The sequence below is a fragment of the Nyctereutes procyonoides genome, unplaced genomic scaffold (genome assembly GCF_905146905.1).
Source record: "Nyctereutes procyonoides isolate TBG_1078 unplaced genomic scaffold, NYPRO_anot_genome, whole genome shotgun sequence".
Classification (NCBI taxonomy): Eukaryota; Metazoa; Chordata; class Mammalia; order Carnivora; family Canidae; genus Nyctereutes; species Nyctereutes procyonoides.
In genome coordinates, this window is record NW_026575147.1 from 17079345 (window position 1) to 17096759 (window position 17415).

At 40.5% G+C, this 17415-nt stretch overlaps 1 protein-coding gene across 5 annotated transcripts in view; it reads right to left on the minus strand.

Annotated features, from left to right (window-relative positions):
* LOC129501357 (myomegalin-like) overlaps positions 1-17415 on the minus strand; it is a 182000-nt gene that overhangs the window by 106994 nt on the left and 57591 nt on the right. For all 5 annotated transcript variants that reach the window (XM_055312440.1, XM_055312437.1, XM_055312443.1 and 2 more), the window contains exon 5: positions 2915-2991. In XM_055312440.1, the coding sequence (XP_055168415.1) occupies positions 2915-2991 (77 nt within the window). The remainder of the gene's footprint in view (positions 1-2914; positions 2992-17415) is intronic.

Here is a 17415-nt window from a genome sequence, read left to right on the forward strand (position 1 = left end):
AATATACCTGACTTCCTAGAGGCTTCATTTTTGCTATTGCTTCAAGAGGAGAATCTTTATTTTTTTTATTTATTTTTTATTGGTGTTCAATTTGCCAACATATAGAATAACACCCAGTGCTCATCAAGTGCCCCCCTCAGTGCCCATCACCCAGTCACGCCACCCCCTGGCCACTTCCTTTTCTACCACCCCTAGTTCGTTTCCCAGAGTTAGGAGTCTCTCATGTTCTGTCTAAGAGGAGAATCTTTCATTTGGGAGGTGGACAGTCATCAAACAGCTCAGAATTCAACATCCATGTTCATCTATCTCTGGTTTCTTTCATTTAGACTGTTCTCCCAGAGCACTTTGTTAATTCCCTGCCTTTCTTGCTATTTGAATTTAAAGTGTTCCATTTAGAGTGCTGGGACAGAATATCCATTTGGACAGCCACAGAAATGTTCTCCTCTTTTAGAGCTAATAACCCATAGGCTGTTCTGAATCTGAGCTATCCAGTTTTCCCATGTTCCTATGCAGAGAACAGACATTTAATCTATGAAGCTCATGGTTCTGGCCCAGCTTTGCTTCTCTGATGTCCTTAGGAATGAATGTCCAGGCACTAACATGAAGCGGGTAAGGTATCACCAGCTTATTTATAGCTAACAACAGCTGCCCTTGGATGTCTGAGGATTAACAATTCGGAGGCAATATCAGGTGCTGAATGATCTTAATTCCGGTTTGGTTTTATTCCTGTTTTAAGCCATTTGTTGACAACCATGGACTATCTTCTTGTTCTCAAGGTAGAGAACAGTATTAAGCATTCATAGGTTCATGACAAATCAAAACTGCTCTATCCAAGCCCAGGTACTTTAATATTTGACCCATAGGGTTGTGCCTATGAAGACCAAAGGAGGCTTTCCCAGAGATTATGGATTCTTTGGTTGATAATGAACACTACTCAGCACCATCTCAGAGGCTATATTTATCTTGAGTTCCCATGTCATTATACAGATTGGGAGGACAGGCAGAGGATCTTGGTTGTACAAGGGACACAACTCAAGAAAATAACCCAAGGCTTGTAAATACACAGATCTCAGGAATCATCAACTTTGACTTTGACTTCATATTCCTTGACAAATGCAACAGACAAAAGTTAACTACAATATCTTGAGAATGGAAGTTATACATTTTCTAAGTAACTTGGCAAGGAATGCCTGATTTAATGGGCTACAGCTGTTGTAAAAGGGCCTTGAACTTGATGCCAAAAGCTGTGGGTTCTGACACTCATTTGAGAAGACTTTAATGGACCTTAGTTTTCTCATTTCTAAAAATGGTATAATGCCACCTAGTTAAAAGTTGAACTGACATAAAACATTTTTTAAAAGCATCACACGAATCTCAAAATTTATTTCTCAATCTTTCTAAGTTTTCCTAAAGTCTATTAGCTCATTTAATGACTTAGTAAGTCCTTAGTAATACCAGCATCATGTGTATAATTGAGTCTGGTTTTAAGTATTCTGATCTTGCTGGACTGTCATTCTAAATATCAAGAAATACTATAGAGACAGAAAGAAAGCCAGATCAGATTGAATGTATACTGATCCCCGGATAAAATCTAAAAAGTATTTTTAATAGCTACTTTATCAATACTTGTCATTGAAAACTAAGGGGTTTTTAATTATAGAAACTATAAATTAAAAAAATAACTATTTGGGATGGCAGGGTGACTCAGTGGTTGAGCATCTGCCTTAGGCTCAGAGTGTGATCCTGGAGTCCCAGGATCGAGTTCCGCATGGGGCTCCCCGCAGGGAGCCTGCTTCTCCCTCCGCCTATGTCTCTGCCTCTCTCTCTTTCTCTCTGTGTCTCTCATGAATAAGTAAATAAAACCTTCTTTTTAAAAAGTAACTATTTTAACACTACAAACATATATAAAGAAAAACAGAAACAAGTCTTCTGCCCACCAAAAACCCTAATCTCACTTTTGTGATACAAGTAATGTTAAAGAGTTTGGCATATAACCCTCCAGTTTTTGTCTATGCATAATCAAGCAAACATATAGACACAGAAGGGACTGTTTGTCTTTACACAAAGGGGCTTATATCATAAATACCACCTTGCACATTTCCCCCTTGCCCAGTCTATCAGGGACTTCCCAGCAAAATAATAATATGGAGCTAACTCATTCTTGTAAATACATAATATTCCACAATATGGTTACATCAGAATGTTTTCAACCATTGCCCTGTTGATGGATAGCTATTTCTAGTTTTTTTGCCATTATAAACAATGAGGTAGTAAACACACTTCTGTATTTATTCTTTCATATTCGTGCTTTTTTTTTTTTTAATTTAATCATGAGAGACACACAGAAAGAGGCAGAGATATAGGCAGAAGGAGAAGCAGGTTCCCTGCGGGGAGCCTGATGTGGGACTGGATCCCAGGACCCTGGGATCATGACATGAGCCAAAGGCAGAGGCTTAACCACTCAGCCACCCAGGTGCCCCACCTACACTCTTATTTCTAAAGGATAGATTCCTTCTAGAGATTATTTGGTCAAAGGAAATGTGCATTTTTCACTTTGGTAGGTAGTGCCACAAACCAAAAATGTGGCCACAATTCAAACTCTCATCTACAGTGTATGAGAGTGCCCATTTCCCCCTAAATCTTTGTTGGCCATTGATGTTATTAGCAGATTGTTGAACAGGGAGTTTATAATCTTAGGCCCAGTGAATTTCCAATCTACCTCAAGGCCTGTCGGATTTAGTAACAGCGAGAGCCAAAGGAAAGGAAAGCACATTGTTTCACTTCTTCAACTGGCCATTTCATTCACATGCCAGAGTTAGGATGAAGGAATTAGGTCCCAATTCTAAAGCTCTGAGATTAATAAACCAGACTCTGAAAAGAACCAAGAGCTCAACCGGTTCAAACAGCAACTCACCACGTTTTATCTAGATGCTGTTTCTTGTCCTGGAGTTCCCGTTTCAGGCTCTCTACTTCAACCTTCAGCTCGATGTTCTGAAAAGCACAGAGGCATTGATCATTATTAACTGTCACAGACCCTCTATCATGGAACCAGGTTCCTTTGGTTTTGCCTTAGTCCACAGCTTCTCATCTTATCCCAGTTCTCTTCATGACCCATGACATAAATGAGATTCAGATGGGTCAGTAATTCGGTCAAGGGTAAATGGACTATACAGTTTCGAGATTTCCCCAGAGCTACTTATCTGTTTTTCCAAGCCATTCATTATTGCCCCTGGATGATGAACACCTCCAAAGCCTGTTTGTTTTCTAAATCATCAGAGGATAGCGTGTATATTAAAGTAATTTTTTCTTACTAATATAAGTCTGCTTCTGAAAACCAAATTGTTGAATATAGAATTATATTCTAAACATAACTGGGGATTTAATTATTTAAAGAAATCATGTGAACATTTTTTAAAACAATATGGTTCCTTTATCTTTGAATTGGATTTTCATAAATTGCATTTGCTGAATGTGATAGGGAATTCTGACAGCAAATCTGTACAGGAGGCCATTTTTGTTGAGATGAAACAGCAGTAAATTATGACTTGACAAACAGAAAAAAGGAAATAAAACCATTCCAAGAGAAATAAAATATGGACAGAGATTTTTTGAAATGTTTTCCATGGAACATTCAGTACAGCTTGAGCGGCCTGGTGTATGGTGAAGGGTGGGAAATCAGTACAGAAAATAGTTTTCAATTAGTTTGTGAAAGCCATGTTAAGACGCCTGAATAGTAGTCGGTAGAGAACAAGAACTCATCAGGGAGCTTTTTTTTTTTTTTTTTTTTTTTTTTAAATTTATGATAGTCACAGAGAGAGAGAGAGAGGCAGAGACACAGGCAGAGGGAGAAGCAGGCTCCATGCACCGGGAGCCCGACGTGGGATTCGATCCCGGATCTCCAGGATCGCGCCCTGGGCCAAAGGCAGGCGCCAAACCGCTACGCCACCCAGGGATCCCTCATCAGGGAGCTTTAAGCAAAATATTGCCATGATCCGGTCTGCGTTGAGGAAGGAGTTTACAGTAGACATAAAAAAGAAGAATGAGTCAGGAAGCAACTGCTCAGAAAAGACAGGGACTGTCTGGGGCCAAAGAGGTATAGGGAGAAAGACTCAAAAGGCATTTCCAAATCCATGGGGTTTGCTGGTTTGTGAGGGAGAGAGAGAGAGAGAGGAGCAGACAATGCTGAGAGTAATGCATACTGTTAACTAAAAGAGGGTACAGAAAAAGAGGAGCAGGTTTGTAGGGGAACCTGAGAGTCTAAAAATACTAGTCAAGGATTTGCTTTATTAAGGCTTAGAGCTAAGCTACACAGAGATGAGTTAGCCTCTTCCCTGAATACATAGGATTAAACAGGGAAAATTGCATCAATACTATGTTATGGACTCTATCATGTGCAACCCAGTTTTCCCCCAGGTATACTGTGGTTGCTTTCTTTTTAAATGAAGATAATAATGTCTATTCCACAAGGGGTTTTGTGTACAGATTCAATGTGATAAGGTACATAATACACCTTAAATACCTGGAATCCCTTGAACTCTGTGTTGCACACAGCTGCTCAACAACCTTTGTTCACTGGCTAACTAGTAGCAGTCAAGAGATCTCAGCCTCACTGGGAAAAATATTTAAATGTAAAGGAAGAATAAATGGAATGCTAACTACACTGGAATTAAAAGAGAAAAAAAGAGGGTGGGAAATGGAGGATGCAAAATCAGTGGGCTCTGTCTGTTCCAAATCCTAAATAAGCGGTTTAGTGCCTGCCTTCAGCCCAGGGCCTGGAGACCCGGGATCCAGTTCCATGTCAGGCTCTCTGCATGGAGCCTGCTTCTCCCTCTGCCTGTGTCTCTGCCGCTGTCTCTCTCTCTGTCTCTCATTAATAAATAAATAAAATCTTAAAAAAAAAAAAAGAAAATGAAGTCATTATGTGAATTAATGTGGCAAAAGATTCCAGGTCTCTCATTTGAAAAATAAGGAAACTGAAACTCGAAGACTTCCTCTAAGATAAAAACAAAAATTGAGTCCAGCATTCCATATTTGGTTCAGCATTTCAACCAGAGAGCAGCCCAGGAAGCACTGCCAATTTTTGCTTGATTTAGTAGAATGTGGTAAATTATAGAATTAGGGAATGTTTTACATTAGGCAGTAAGTATAGTGGTCAAGAGCATAGGCCTTGAAACTGAGAAGAGGGCTTGGCAAGCCACCTACCCTCTCTAAAAGCCTCAATTTCCTTGTCTATCAAAGGAGAAGCATAATGGCACCTCTCTAATTAGGGTATTAAGATTAAGTGGAATGATGTACAAGACATACATTGCACAATACATGGCATGCAGTAAGCATTCAGAAAATGTTTGTTATTATCAACTATAAAAACAAGAATTTACCCTCCCTGACTAGCTTAGTGAACTTCTGAGTCAGTCACATGTTAAACTAATGCTGTCATGGAAAGGAAAGAAAATTACTACACCAAAGGTAGGCTACTCCAGACCCCTGCACACAAATACCCACCCAATTTGAATAGTCTTCACATGAGCTTTATCCTTCTGAGATAAGTAGAAAACAGAAAGGAAGAGAAAGAAAAGAAAAGAAGAAATAGGAAAGAGGAAAAATAGAATTACTTCTCCAGCAGGCTTTGGCATTAGGTCTACTCAGAAAATAAAGTTTATAAGGCTCATGCAGAACTGCTAAAATAGTTTCATTTCCACAAAACTAGATCCTAAATCTTATGATTAGTTATTCCAGTGGATCAAAGTACTTGTAAAATCTACCACTTGGAAATGCAAGTACATACCAATTTTCATCATTATGGTCTAACCCTTCTGTAACCACTTTCTGCAGAAAAATCTGCATGGTTTATCACATTTATCCATTCTTTGTTAGCAAATATTCATATGTAAATTGTTCAATTCTAAGTACAGCCAGAGTGGATCCTAAATTAACTGCATCTGCTTATCTTATCACCAAGTCTTGTCAGCTCTTTGTCAAGATATCTGAGGAATTTTTTTTTTAAAGATTTTATTTATTTATTCATGAAAGAGAGAGAGAGGCAGAGGCACAGGCAGAGGGAGAAGCAGGCTCCATGCAGGGAGCCTGATGTGGGACTCGATCTCAGGACTCCAGGATCACGCCCTGAGCTGAAGGCAGGCACCAAACCCCTGAGCCACCCAGGGATCCCCTGAGAAAAATTTTATACTCAAAAAAGGAGCAGCAGAGCTGGCGGGGAGAGGGCCTCTTTTTCTACATGTCCCCAGAGGAGTATTCACCCATCTAACTGAAGGAAAAGTTTCACTGATGAAGCTAAAATTAAATGACTGGAAGTACAATAAACCCTCATTATAATGTCAAGACCTAGAGCTTGAGAACTAAGCTAATGATGAGTTTATAGATTTACTATGTTTTATCAGACTTTCTCTGTGTTGCAACTTGTCTTGTTTCCAGAAATGTCATGTGACCAGGGTGTTAACAGCAATCAATGTTAAACACAGGGTTCTTCTGACCTGATTTCCACCCTGGTTTTTACTGCAAAGTTCAACACAGAACTGGGCTAAGAGCGACCAGTGGTAAGCAATTACCTAACTCCTCTCCAAGGTTTCAATTTTAACTGTACAAATTGATCCACTGCTCGTAACTTCATATTCATACATGTGTTTGTGTGTGTTTTTATTAATCTTCAATCACCTTGAAGACAGGGACTATGCCTTATTTTGTATCTCTCATAATTTGCTGCTGGGGTAAGAGCAGGCACTTAAGAGAAAAAAAAGCTGGACAGCATACATTCATTGATAAAATCAGCAAGTAAACTATGTGTTAGAGATTAAAGGTCGCTAAAACCAAAGTTCTTCCCATTGTAGTTCATGATCTCAGGAAATTCTGAGTGTAGTAAAATGAGAACTGGGATCAGTGAGTGAAAGAAATGGCTATCACATCTTTGCAAGACAGCAGGTTATAAGCCAGAGAGGAGCACAGCCTCCCATAGAATAGCACTTATTTGGAACAAAAATAAATATGGCCAGATCTCACTTTAAATCAATTCTGTAAACTAAAAGAATTCAAGAAGAAATAGGCTAGCAGGAGGAAGAGTCTCAAAATCTTGTGGGCATTATTCAAAGTGAAAACTAACTCTAAGTAGGTGAGTTTTATTTTAAAATCTTTTCTTTTGAGAACTGTATCTCATCTAGAAAAAGTGTAGTTCATAAATATTTTTTGCATACAGAGGAAATATCTTTTCTGGACGTCTCTGATACCACTGGGGCAAAGGCATAGCTCTATAAAACAGGGTGAAGTATTGAGTATTTTCATAAGGGGTTCTTTGTGTCCTGACCAAGGGACAAATGAGTGGTCCCTACAAATCCCCAGAAACGTATTGTAGTAGCTTCCAAGTGATTTCTTTGTAGATGAAATTGTTTTCCATTCACCTAGTTTTATTTTATTTTTTTTAAGATTTTATTTATTTGGGATCCCTGGGTGGCGTAGCGGTTTGGCGCCTGCCTTTGGCCCAAGGCGCGATCCTGGAGACCCGGGATCGAATCCCACGTCAGGCTCCCGGTGCATGGAGCCTGCTTCTCCCTCTGCCTGTGTCTCTGCCTCTCTCTCTCTCTGTGTGTGTGTGACTATCATAAATAAATAAAAAAAAAAAATTAAAAAAAAAAGATTTTATTTATTTATTCATGAGACACACACACAAGGAGAGGCAGAGACATAGGCAGAGGGAGAAGCAGGCTCCCTGTGGTCACTGTGTGACCTTGGACGAGTCATCCCCAAAACTTTGTTTTTATACAATTAATTTAAATCAGAGCTTTTCCCTCTTGCCCATAAGAATTATTATTACACAGCCTGCACTGCTCATCTCAGTTGATGTGAGACACCTAGCCAGAAAGTGTTCAAATCCAAAATGTAATGTGTTTAGACCCTAGGGTAGAGGAAAGACACTATTCAGTCCCTATCTTTCTAAAGTCATCCACTAGCATGGTTAAGCCCCAAAATGGACACATAGGTTGCCCCAACATGTGACAAGTGTCCTTTGTTGTCAGGGAAAGGCAATAAGGCAGTGTCTTCAATCTCAGTAACCAGAAGACTACAAGACAATGGCACTCTTCTGCCAGTCAGTGTCTCATCCCCCAAAGGGATGGAAAAAACCAAGTGGGAAAGTTTCAGCTTATACAATACAAAATACAAGGATCCACATCTTAATAACAAAACTTCTCTATTCAGGTCACTCTTTCAAGCCCTACCCACACCAGTTCTTAGCAGAGGCCTGAAGACAATACCATTTCCTTTCTAGCCCAGTTTACCTTGGTTAGACAAGCAAGGACTGAATCGGCATTGAGGCAGTAGATGGGTTCTCAGGTGATAGGGTATTTGGACAGATGCAGTCAGGGCTCAGTGTGTGTGTGTGTGTGTGTGTGTGTGTGTGTGTGTGTAAACAAGAAAGAGAGAGACAGAAAGGACATAAAGGGTGCTCACTGGGCAGAGGACAGGGTAGCTGACTTACGAGATTTGCTTACTCATTTGTATTTTCAGTTAGTTACCGAGGACTTACTTTGGATGGGCAAGGTACTGGAAAGAGCAAGGCAGGCATAATCACAGTCCTCAGGGGATTTACAGCTACAGAGGCAATTAACCAGATGATTATAATAATAAAGTGTGACAAGCAGAGGAGACCTAAGGGCACCTGGCTGGCTCAGTCAGTGGAGCATGCAATATTTGACCCCACGTTGGGGGGGGGGGATTACTTAAAAACGAAATCTTAAAAAACAAAACGAGACAGATGAGAGCATCAGCTGAATGGAAATGCACGCATGTGAGAGGTGTAAATGGCAGCACAGGCACACATCCTGTAACTTCTAGCTTTCCAAAGAAACACTCCTAGACTCAACTCAGATACGTCCTAACTTGGGTTGCCCTTCCTCTCAGCTCCCTCATTTTAATCGGTCAGGGAGGAGGGCTATAAATCTGAAACTACAGAGCTGCCAGGGAAAATAAAGGAGGTGGTATTCAGGGCAGTGGTATGGTACAATGCAATGTATGTAGAAGCAGCTTTTAGGTAAACAGGCTTGAGTGATGGAAGGTAGAAAGGCCCACAGGGTCCCCCTGGGTGAATACAAACAGGCCTATCAGGTGACCCACTTCAACATATGACCAATGGACTACTTACAACCAGTTACAGTTACCAAAAAAGGGAAGATTCCATACGTGGCCATACCTCCTCACCCTCTGACTTTAAATACGGCCCCCACCCACTGCCTCCGTGCAGACAGCCTCTCCTCTGCGGTCCTGCCCACCGCTCCCTTGCGGTGCGTTCAATAAACTTCTATCTCCTTTGTTCTGCTTCAAGTGAATCCTTTCACTGCCTGTCACAGGCTTCCACCCAATCTTCACCTCACATTCAAGGGCCCCCGTCCAATCAAGAGACACCCCATTTAGACACCACAGTGTAGACTTTAGAACTAAACCATCCTGGGTTCAAATACAAACTCTTTCACATTCTCTTATGTTGAATCACATCAAAGTGCAAATATTCAACTATTTTTTATAGTTTCACAGTTTCACATAGTTCATTATCTACATTCCAGAGGTAAAACCATGTAACCCAAGTTTTAGTTGCTTCAGGTGCTAATAGCACTACCTTTCACGTATTGAAAAATTATACTGAGAATTAAAGAAAAAGATGTTAAGTGAAGATACTTGACTTATGGTGGGTGTTCAATAAACATTAAGTAAGATGCATAGGAAGGAGAGAGAGAGAGCTCTTTCTGGCCAAACCTGAGTTTGGGAACCCAAGAAAAGATGAAGGAAAATGGGCCACCTGGGGGGCTCAATTGGTTAAGTGTCTGACTCTTGATCTCAGCTCAGGTCTTGATCTCAGAGTCATGAGTTCATGCCCTATGTTGGGCTTCATGCTGGGCAGGGAGCCTACTTTTTAAGTAAGAAAAAGAAGTGACTTTCGATTTTGATGGTGCGGGAGCCTGCAGGGGAAAGGGAGAGGCAGGGAGTTCATGAGAAATCTCTGTACCTTCTGCTCATTTTTGCTGTGCACCTAAAACTGCACTAAAAGATAAAGTCTATTTAAAAATATGGAGGAAAATATGAGAGGTGTCTTGGGCTTGTTTTATTTAGACTCTGACATCAGAGCTCCCAATATACACACTGCCTTGGTGTTCATACTGTTCTGTAACTTAAACCCTTCTCAGCCACCCTAAAAATCTTGGTGGAGTCCCAGCAGCCTCTGTTGATCTGGCCCAACTGAGCTGGCAAGTGAGAAAGCATACACATAAATATCAATGATCTCAGTGATTCTCTCCCCCTACCAGCACATTCCTTAGCAGGATGAATCTCTCTCACTTGGCTGGAGCTTCTCCGTTCACAAATAGGCCTGGTTGGGCTTAATTTAGCAAAGTGCAGGCCTCCTGTTAAAGTCAGGGGTGAGGCTAGAGCCCCTGCAATCCCCAGGACACCTTGTGTATAGACAGGAATCCAGCCCCACTGAAGGGGCTGCAAGGCTTACTCTGAATGATTTGTTTCCTTCAGCTATTCAGGAAGGGGAGCTCAGGGGAACTATCCTGTGCTTTCTTTGACTTCTCTTTGGGCAGCAGGTATAGAATTGTAATAAGTAAAAATTTACTTTGGAGTTAAAAGTATAAAAACTATATTAATTTTTCTACAGACAAATCAGTGCACAGGACAAGAGGAACAAAGGAGAACAGTAGAAAAACTTCAGAGCAGGCAAAGGGAGGATTAAGGGACGATAGATTGCAGACTTGGTTTTGATTTGCATTGCTGTTCCAAAGTACAAAAATACCTTCAAAGGCCTAATAGAAGAGAAAAAGAAGATATACCAATGGAGTGTTGGCGAGGCAACTTTGCTCTGCTAAGGAGAGCAGCATCCTAGGAGAGCAACAAAATGGACAGACTCATTGAACATCACATTCCGTTCAATCTGGCTTGCTCACCTGCCTCTGAAAGAAGGAATGGAAGCAAAAATAACTGTTCTAAGCATGAGTTTACTTTCTGTTTGATCTTGTTTTGTGGATGGTGTAAGACCCAAAGGAAATAAGGTTTGTAAAGCTACTCAGAAATGACACAAGTGCAAGGTTGTGATGTTTAATAAAAACTTAATATAAAAAAAAAACCTTACTATTTTAAAGTTACCACGGCATCTAACATGATCTGACATTCATGTCCAAATTCAGCTCTCAATTCTGGATTGATACTTGCTTTGAAGTATTCTCCAAAAAGGATAAAGCCACTCATTGGTGTTCTGCTAAGCACAGGACAAAGTCCATTTCTCACACTGAAGCTTGCTTTACAAACTGGAACAAAGTTCTAGCACCTGGCAGTCACTCCTTGGAAGCCTAGCTGTGTCCTGAAGCTAGGTGCTATGACCAGGTAATTCTTCTGAAGTTATACCTCTGCTTTGGACCAGGAACAGCACTCAGACTGTAGATTCCAAGCTGTTAGAATTGTCCAGGATGGCAACCACAAGCCACACACATGTAGCTACTGAAGCCCTGAGATATCACTAGTCCAAACTGATATGTAATACACACTGGGCTGCAAAAACTAACCACAACTAAAGAATATATAAAATCTCAATAATTTTCAAATATTGATTCATGTTGAAGTGATAATATTTTAAATATATTATTAACATTAATTTCATGTGTTTCTTTTTACTTCTTTTGTAATATAGCCACTAGAAAACTGTAAGTACATTTGTGGCTCGTATTATACTTCTGTTAGACTGTGCTGCTCTGTAAGATGTTAGGTAAAAGATATACCAGTTTGAAGTACACTGCATGAAGATATGCTCTGACCTGCATCACAGTTAGTTCTGTGGTATAAGAGCACTTTTCAGGGTTTTTATGCAGTTGTGGCATTCATCAAACAACAAAATACAGAAGTGACTCCAGCCAATAATAAGTGAAGCAAAATTATCGGGGGGGGGGGGGCGGTGGTGGTGATAAAGGGCGATACCAGGTGACTTGAAGAAGTCAGATCACATGGGTGCCTGGGTGGCTCAGTTGGTTAAGTTTCTGCTTTTGGCTCGGGTCATGATCCCAGGGTCCTGGGATTGAGCCCTGTGTTGGGCTCCTTGCTCAGTGGGGAGACTGATTCTCCCTCCCCTTTTCCCTATGCCCCCTCCTTGTACCTCCCACCACTGGAGCTCTTGAGTCTAACTTACTTCTCTCTCTTAAGTAAATATATAAAACCTTAAAAAAAAAAAAAGTCAGATCACAGTACTAACCAAACTATGTCGACAGTAAAATCCAAGTGTCAGGAAGGCAGGCCCCCTCTGTCTTCTCACCATTGTGTCCTCATCACTAGCACAGTGCCCATAAACACAGATGATTATATATTTATCAAATGAAAAGATGTTCAATTTAAAAATATAGCCCAAACAATTCTCACCATCAATAATTTCCTCATCTTACACTTTCTTTTCTCAATTTGTTGGCTTTCTACTTCTGCCAATCCTCTGAGAGACTGCTCAGTTCTAGGAAGTTTACCTGGAATACCAGCTTTTGGATCTCTCAGGTGGAGGAAATAGCAAAGGCAGTCCCCTTTCTACCTTTTCTGTACAGATCAGCCTCACCTGCAATTTCCAGCATTTGCAATCAATCAGCAAACTTTCTAAGTTTCTATTATGGACTCAATACTAGTGAAGATTATGTTGAAGCTACAGAGGAATTTGAGATCCAAATGTTTATAATTTAGAAGGAGATAAGAAATACATGCAGGGAAAGATAATTGCCAGCCAGGGATTAAATAACAGGTGCCAAATAATACATCTGAACTGTAATTGCTGGAAGAGTAGAGCAAGTGAAAGATAATTTCAGGCAGTAGTGATGAGGAATGGCCCACCCAAGCAGATGCAATCTGAGTTGGACTCTGAAACCTGAGTAGAGTTTGGAGAAGCAGAGAAAAAAGGATACAGGTGTTCCAGGTGTGAACAAGGATGTGTCAGCAAGAATGAGCACACATGAGGGGGAGTGACTCACTCCAGGAACATATTTGCAAATACATAGTGTGAGAATCAAGCTTGCTTCCTATTTCATTAAGGATACTGAAAAAACTGGAAGAAAACTCTGACAATCACCTACCATCACATCTAGCCATCCATCAGCATCTGTGCTCACATTTGTCTTTGCACTTGTGATCACAGATCAACTGTTCATACTCCTGTCTAAAGCCAAACCTCCCACCTACGCATTAAGTCTCATTCTATCTACTAATAAAAATTCTATCCAGAAAGTCTCCCCTCTCTCCTCTACCAATATTTCACTTTCTACTGGACAATTCTGTTGGTATATAAGTGGCTATTATTTATCTATCTTTTAAAAAATCTTCTATGGACCCCACACTGTTAATAGTTACTGTCCTGTTTCTTTGCTCTCCTTTGCAACAAAGGTCCTCAACATACTCAGTAGTACTCACTGACTCGGCTCCTCCTGTTCTTTTTTTTTTTAATTAATGCAATCAGGCTTTTGCCTCCACCAGTCCACCAAAATGATTTTATGATCAAGATCACAGGGGGGCATTCATGTTGTTAAATCCAAAGGTTAATTCTCAGTCGTCATATTACTTGACTACCATCAGCATTTCATAAGGTTGCTCCCTCCCTCTTCCACTACACACTTCCTTTATTTGGCTTCCACAACTCCAGACTCGCCTGGTTTTCATACCATTTCACCGGTTGTACCTTCTCTTTCTCCTTTGTTGGTTCTCCTTCCTTTGTCTCAAGTGTCAATGTTAGATTGACCCAGGGCTTTGGACATTTGGTCTTTTTCTCCTCCCCCTTGTTAGATCAGACTCCCTTGGTGATCTCATCCAGTTTTCAAGGCTTTAAATACCAACTATATGCTGATTCCTTCAATACCTATATCTCCAGCACAACCCTTTATCCAGAACTCCAGACTTATATGCTCAACTGCTTACTTGATATTGCCACTGGAAATGTTCAACAAATATCTCAAACACAAAATGTCCCAAATTAATTCCCACTCTTACCCTCAAACCTGCTATATACATAGCCTTCCCTATATTTCAATTATGGCAACTCTATCCTTCCATCTGTTTAGGCCACAATTGACCTGACTTATGTGACCTAACATTTCCACTACTGGGTATTCACCCAGGAGAAATAAAACAAACCTTGGACATGAAATTTCATAGCACCTTAATTCATAATAGCCTATCACTGGACACAACACATACATTCAATAACAGGTGAATGGATAAACAAATTGCATTCTATTCATACAATGGAATACTACTCACCAATAAAAAGAGATGAGCTATTGACATAACAACATGGATAAACCTCAAAACCATGGTAAGTCCAATACCAGAATCTACACCGTACTATTCCATTTACATGAAATTCTAAAATAGCAAAACTAAGCTATAGACAGAAAGTAGATCGATGGCTTCCTGCAGGGGATTGGCAGCAATGGGACATAAAACAACTTTTTGGGGTGATGGAAATGTTTTACATCTCAAATGTGAGGTGATTGCGGCATGGATATATACATTTGTTCAAATTCACCAAACTACACTTCACACAATTGATTTAAACAAAAGATCAAAGGAAAACAGAAATGATAAGAGTGGCAATGCAAACAGCCAAGTACAAAAAGGTAAGCAAAGAGCTCAGCAGAGACCACGAATCTGGGATGCCTTCATTGCTTCAGGTCAGCCTTGAGAACTATAAATGTTGTGAGGGTAAAACACAGTAACAAATCTTCCTCTGTTGGCCACTAATATGTTTATTTGCTTCCTTTTTCATCTTCTCTCTGCAAAATAAGTGGGGCGATTGGAAAGACTAACATGGTTCCCTAGGATCCCTGCCTCCTGGTATTCACACCTTTGCATAATCTCTTCACCTTGAGTATGAGCAAGATGTGTTATTTGCTTCTAACCAATAAAACATGTCAAGGGTGACAGAATGTCACTCCTATGACAATGTTAAGTTTTAAGACTCCGTTTTGCTAGCAGACTTGCTCTAGAGCCTGTTGACTTGATGAAAGAAGTGGCCATATGAGGAAACCTCACATGGCAAGGAATAGAGGTGGCTTCAAGGAACTGTGAGCAGGCTCTAGCTAACACCCAGCAAGAATCCAGGACCCTTAGTCCTATCACCACAAGGAAATGAATTCTGCTAAGAACCCAAATGACTTCAGAAAGCTGATTCTTCCCTAGTCAAGCCTTTAGATGAGAACTTGGCCTTTCCAATATCTTGGTTGTAGCCTAGTAAAACTGAGCACAGAACTCAGTGAAGTCCTGCCTTTACTGCTGACACACATAAAACGATGAGATGATAAAAATGTATGTGTTTTTATTTATTTTTTTAATATCTAAAAAAATTATTTATTTATTTATTTATTTATTTTATTTATTTATTTATTTATTTATTTATTTATTTATGGTAGTCACACAGAGAGAGAGGCAGAGACATAGGCAGAGGGAGAAGCAGGCTCCATGCACCGGGAGCCCGACGTGGGATTCAATCCTGGGTCCCCAGGATCGCGCCCTGAGCCAAAAGCAGGCGCTAAACCGCTGTGCCACCCAGGGATCCCAATGTATGTGTTTTTAAAATCACTTTCTAAAAATGGCTTCCTTTGACCACTTTTTTTTTTTTTTTTTTTTTGAGAGAGAGAGAGCGCAAGTGGGGGGTGAGAGGGAGAAGCAGACTTCCCACTGAGCAGGGAGCCAGACTTGGCATTTGATCCCAGGACCTCGGGATCATGACCTGAGCCAAAGCTAGACGCTTAACTGACTGAGCCACCAAGACACTCCCCACCACCACTTTTTAATACTGTCATCTGCTCTCTGCTCTCACACTTTTTGACCCCTTTACCCTGCTCTACCTTTTTCTTTTCTTCCCCCAAGAGAGCTTATTACTTTCTAATATTGTACATATTTTATTTATTTATAATATTTACTGTTCATTGTCTGGCTTCTCATGCCAGAATACAAATGATAGTCTGTTCTGCTCATTGATACATATTCCAATCACCTCCAATAGCATCTGGAACATAGTGCATGTGTTCAATAAATAGCTTTAAATGAATGAGCCCTAAATGCTTAGGTTTCAACTAGGATCAACCTATTCTAATTGTCAGAAGAAACAGAGCACAGCTAATCACCATAATGTCACATACTGACACATCTCAAATCTACTGTTAGCTTATCTCTGAATCTGTTCTTCCCCAAATTAAAAATTCCAATTCCATTGTCTTTTTCTTATAAGGCTCATTTTTCTAATTTCCTCTGAACTCCTGGAGTCCCATATCAGAGTCAGCACAAGTCTGACAGGACAGTGTACAGGGATAAGGACAGCCTGGTTTCTATTACATTCCACATAGCAATTTGCACCTGTTTCACAAACAAAAATGAGGTCAATGCCGCCTTTTAGTGTAGATATACCAGTGAGACAATGCTACCTCTTCCTGCCACAGTCTTGGTGAAAGCCACTGTGAAAATAGATATCATTTTACTACAGCTCCTTTTCTCTTTGGTCAGTCCTTAATACAATGTAGAGTTATTCACTAAAAGGCATCATTTGCATTTGAAAGAGTGACTAACTTTAAATTCTGAAGAATGTGCCAAGGCTTTGCTTATTAACTGAAGAATCAGGCCATGTAGCTGCTGGGATACCAGGTATACTCCCAGAGGCTATTAATGGCTAATCTGGTTCTGTGAAAAATGGAGACAAGACACCAACTTCCTAGAACTATAATATGGTTGAGATTAAAATATGTGTAAAATGCAGAGAATGGTGCCTGGCATGTGGTAAACACTAAATGGACATCTTCTTCCTCCCTTGGGCTTAAATGGGAAGCACTTAGCATTTATTTTCCATGTGTATGTATGAGTTTAAGGGAAGGGGATAGAGGATAGGAGACAAAGAAGGACAGAAAGAGCCTAAGTTTGGGGGAAACATTGACACCAGAGGCAGGACAAAACCTGGGAAGAGAAACTCTCCTGGAGATAAGTAACCTAGAAATAGTGGAGGAGTCCACAGCTTGTTTTTCTCATGACCACTTCTATTTCTCCACCTTATATTAAGACCCTTAGGCATTGGTGACATTACCTTAAAGAAGGGGAAACAGATTTTGGAAAGAGGAGAGAGAAAGTAGGAAGTTAGTAGTTGAGGGCCAAGTGAGGGTAGAGAAAGTCTCAGGTGGAGTTCCAGTTCAATCAATATTACCGCCCTCTAACTGTAGCGATTCAGGCTAGCTCCCCTATATGGCCCCCGCAAAACCAACCTTTCTGTAGCTGAAGGAACCCCTCTGCTCTCACCCCAGTTACTGCTATCCTGACTCTGCCTGGGTTGTCTGGGGCTGTAAAGGCAGCCAGCTGGGCTTCTCTACAATCCCACAGCCTGGAAGGGATGGGTGAGAAAGAAGACTTAGAATGGAG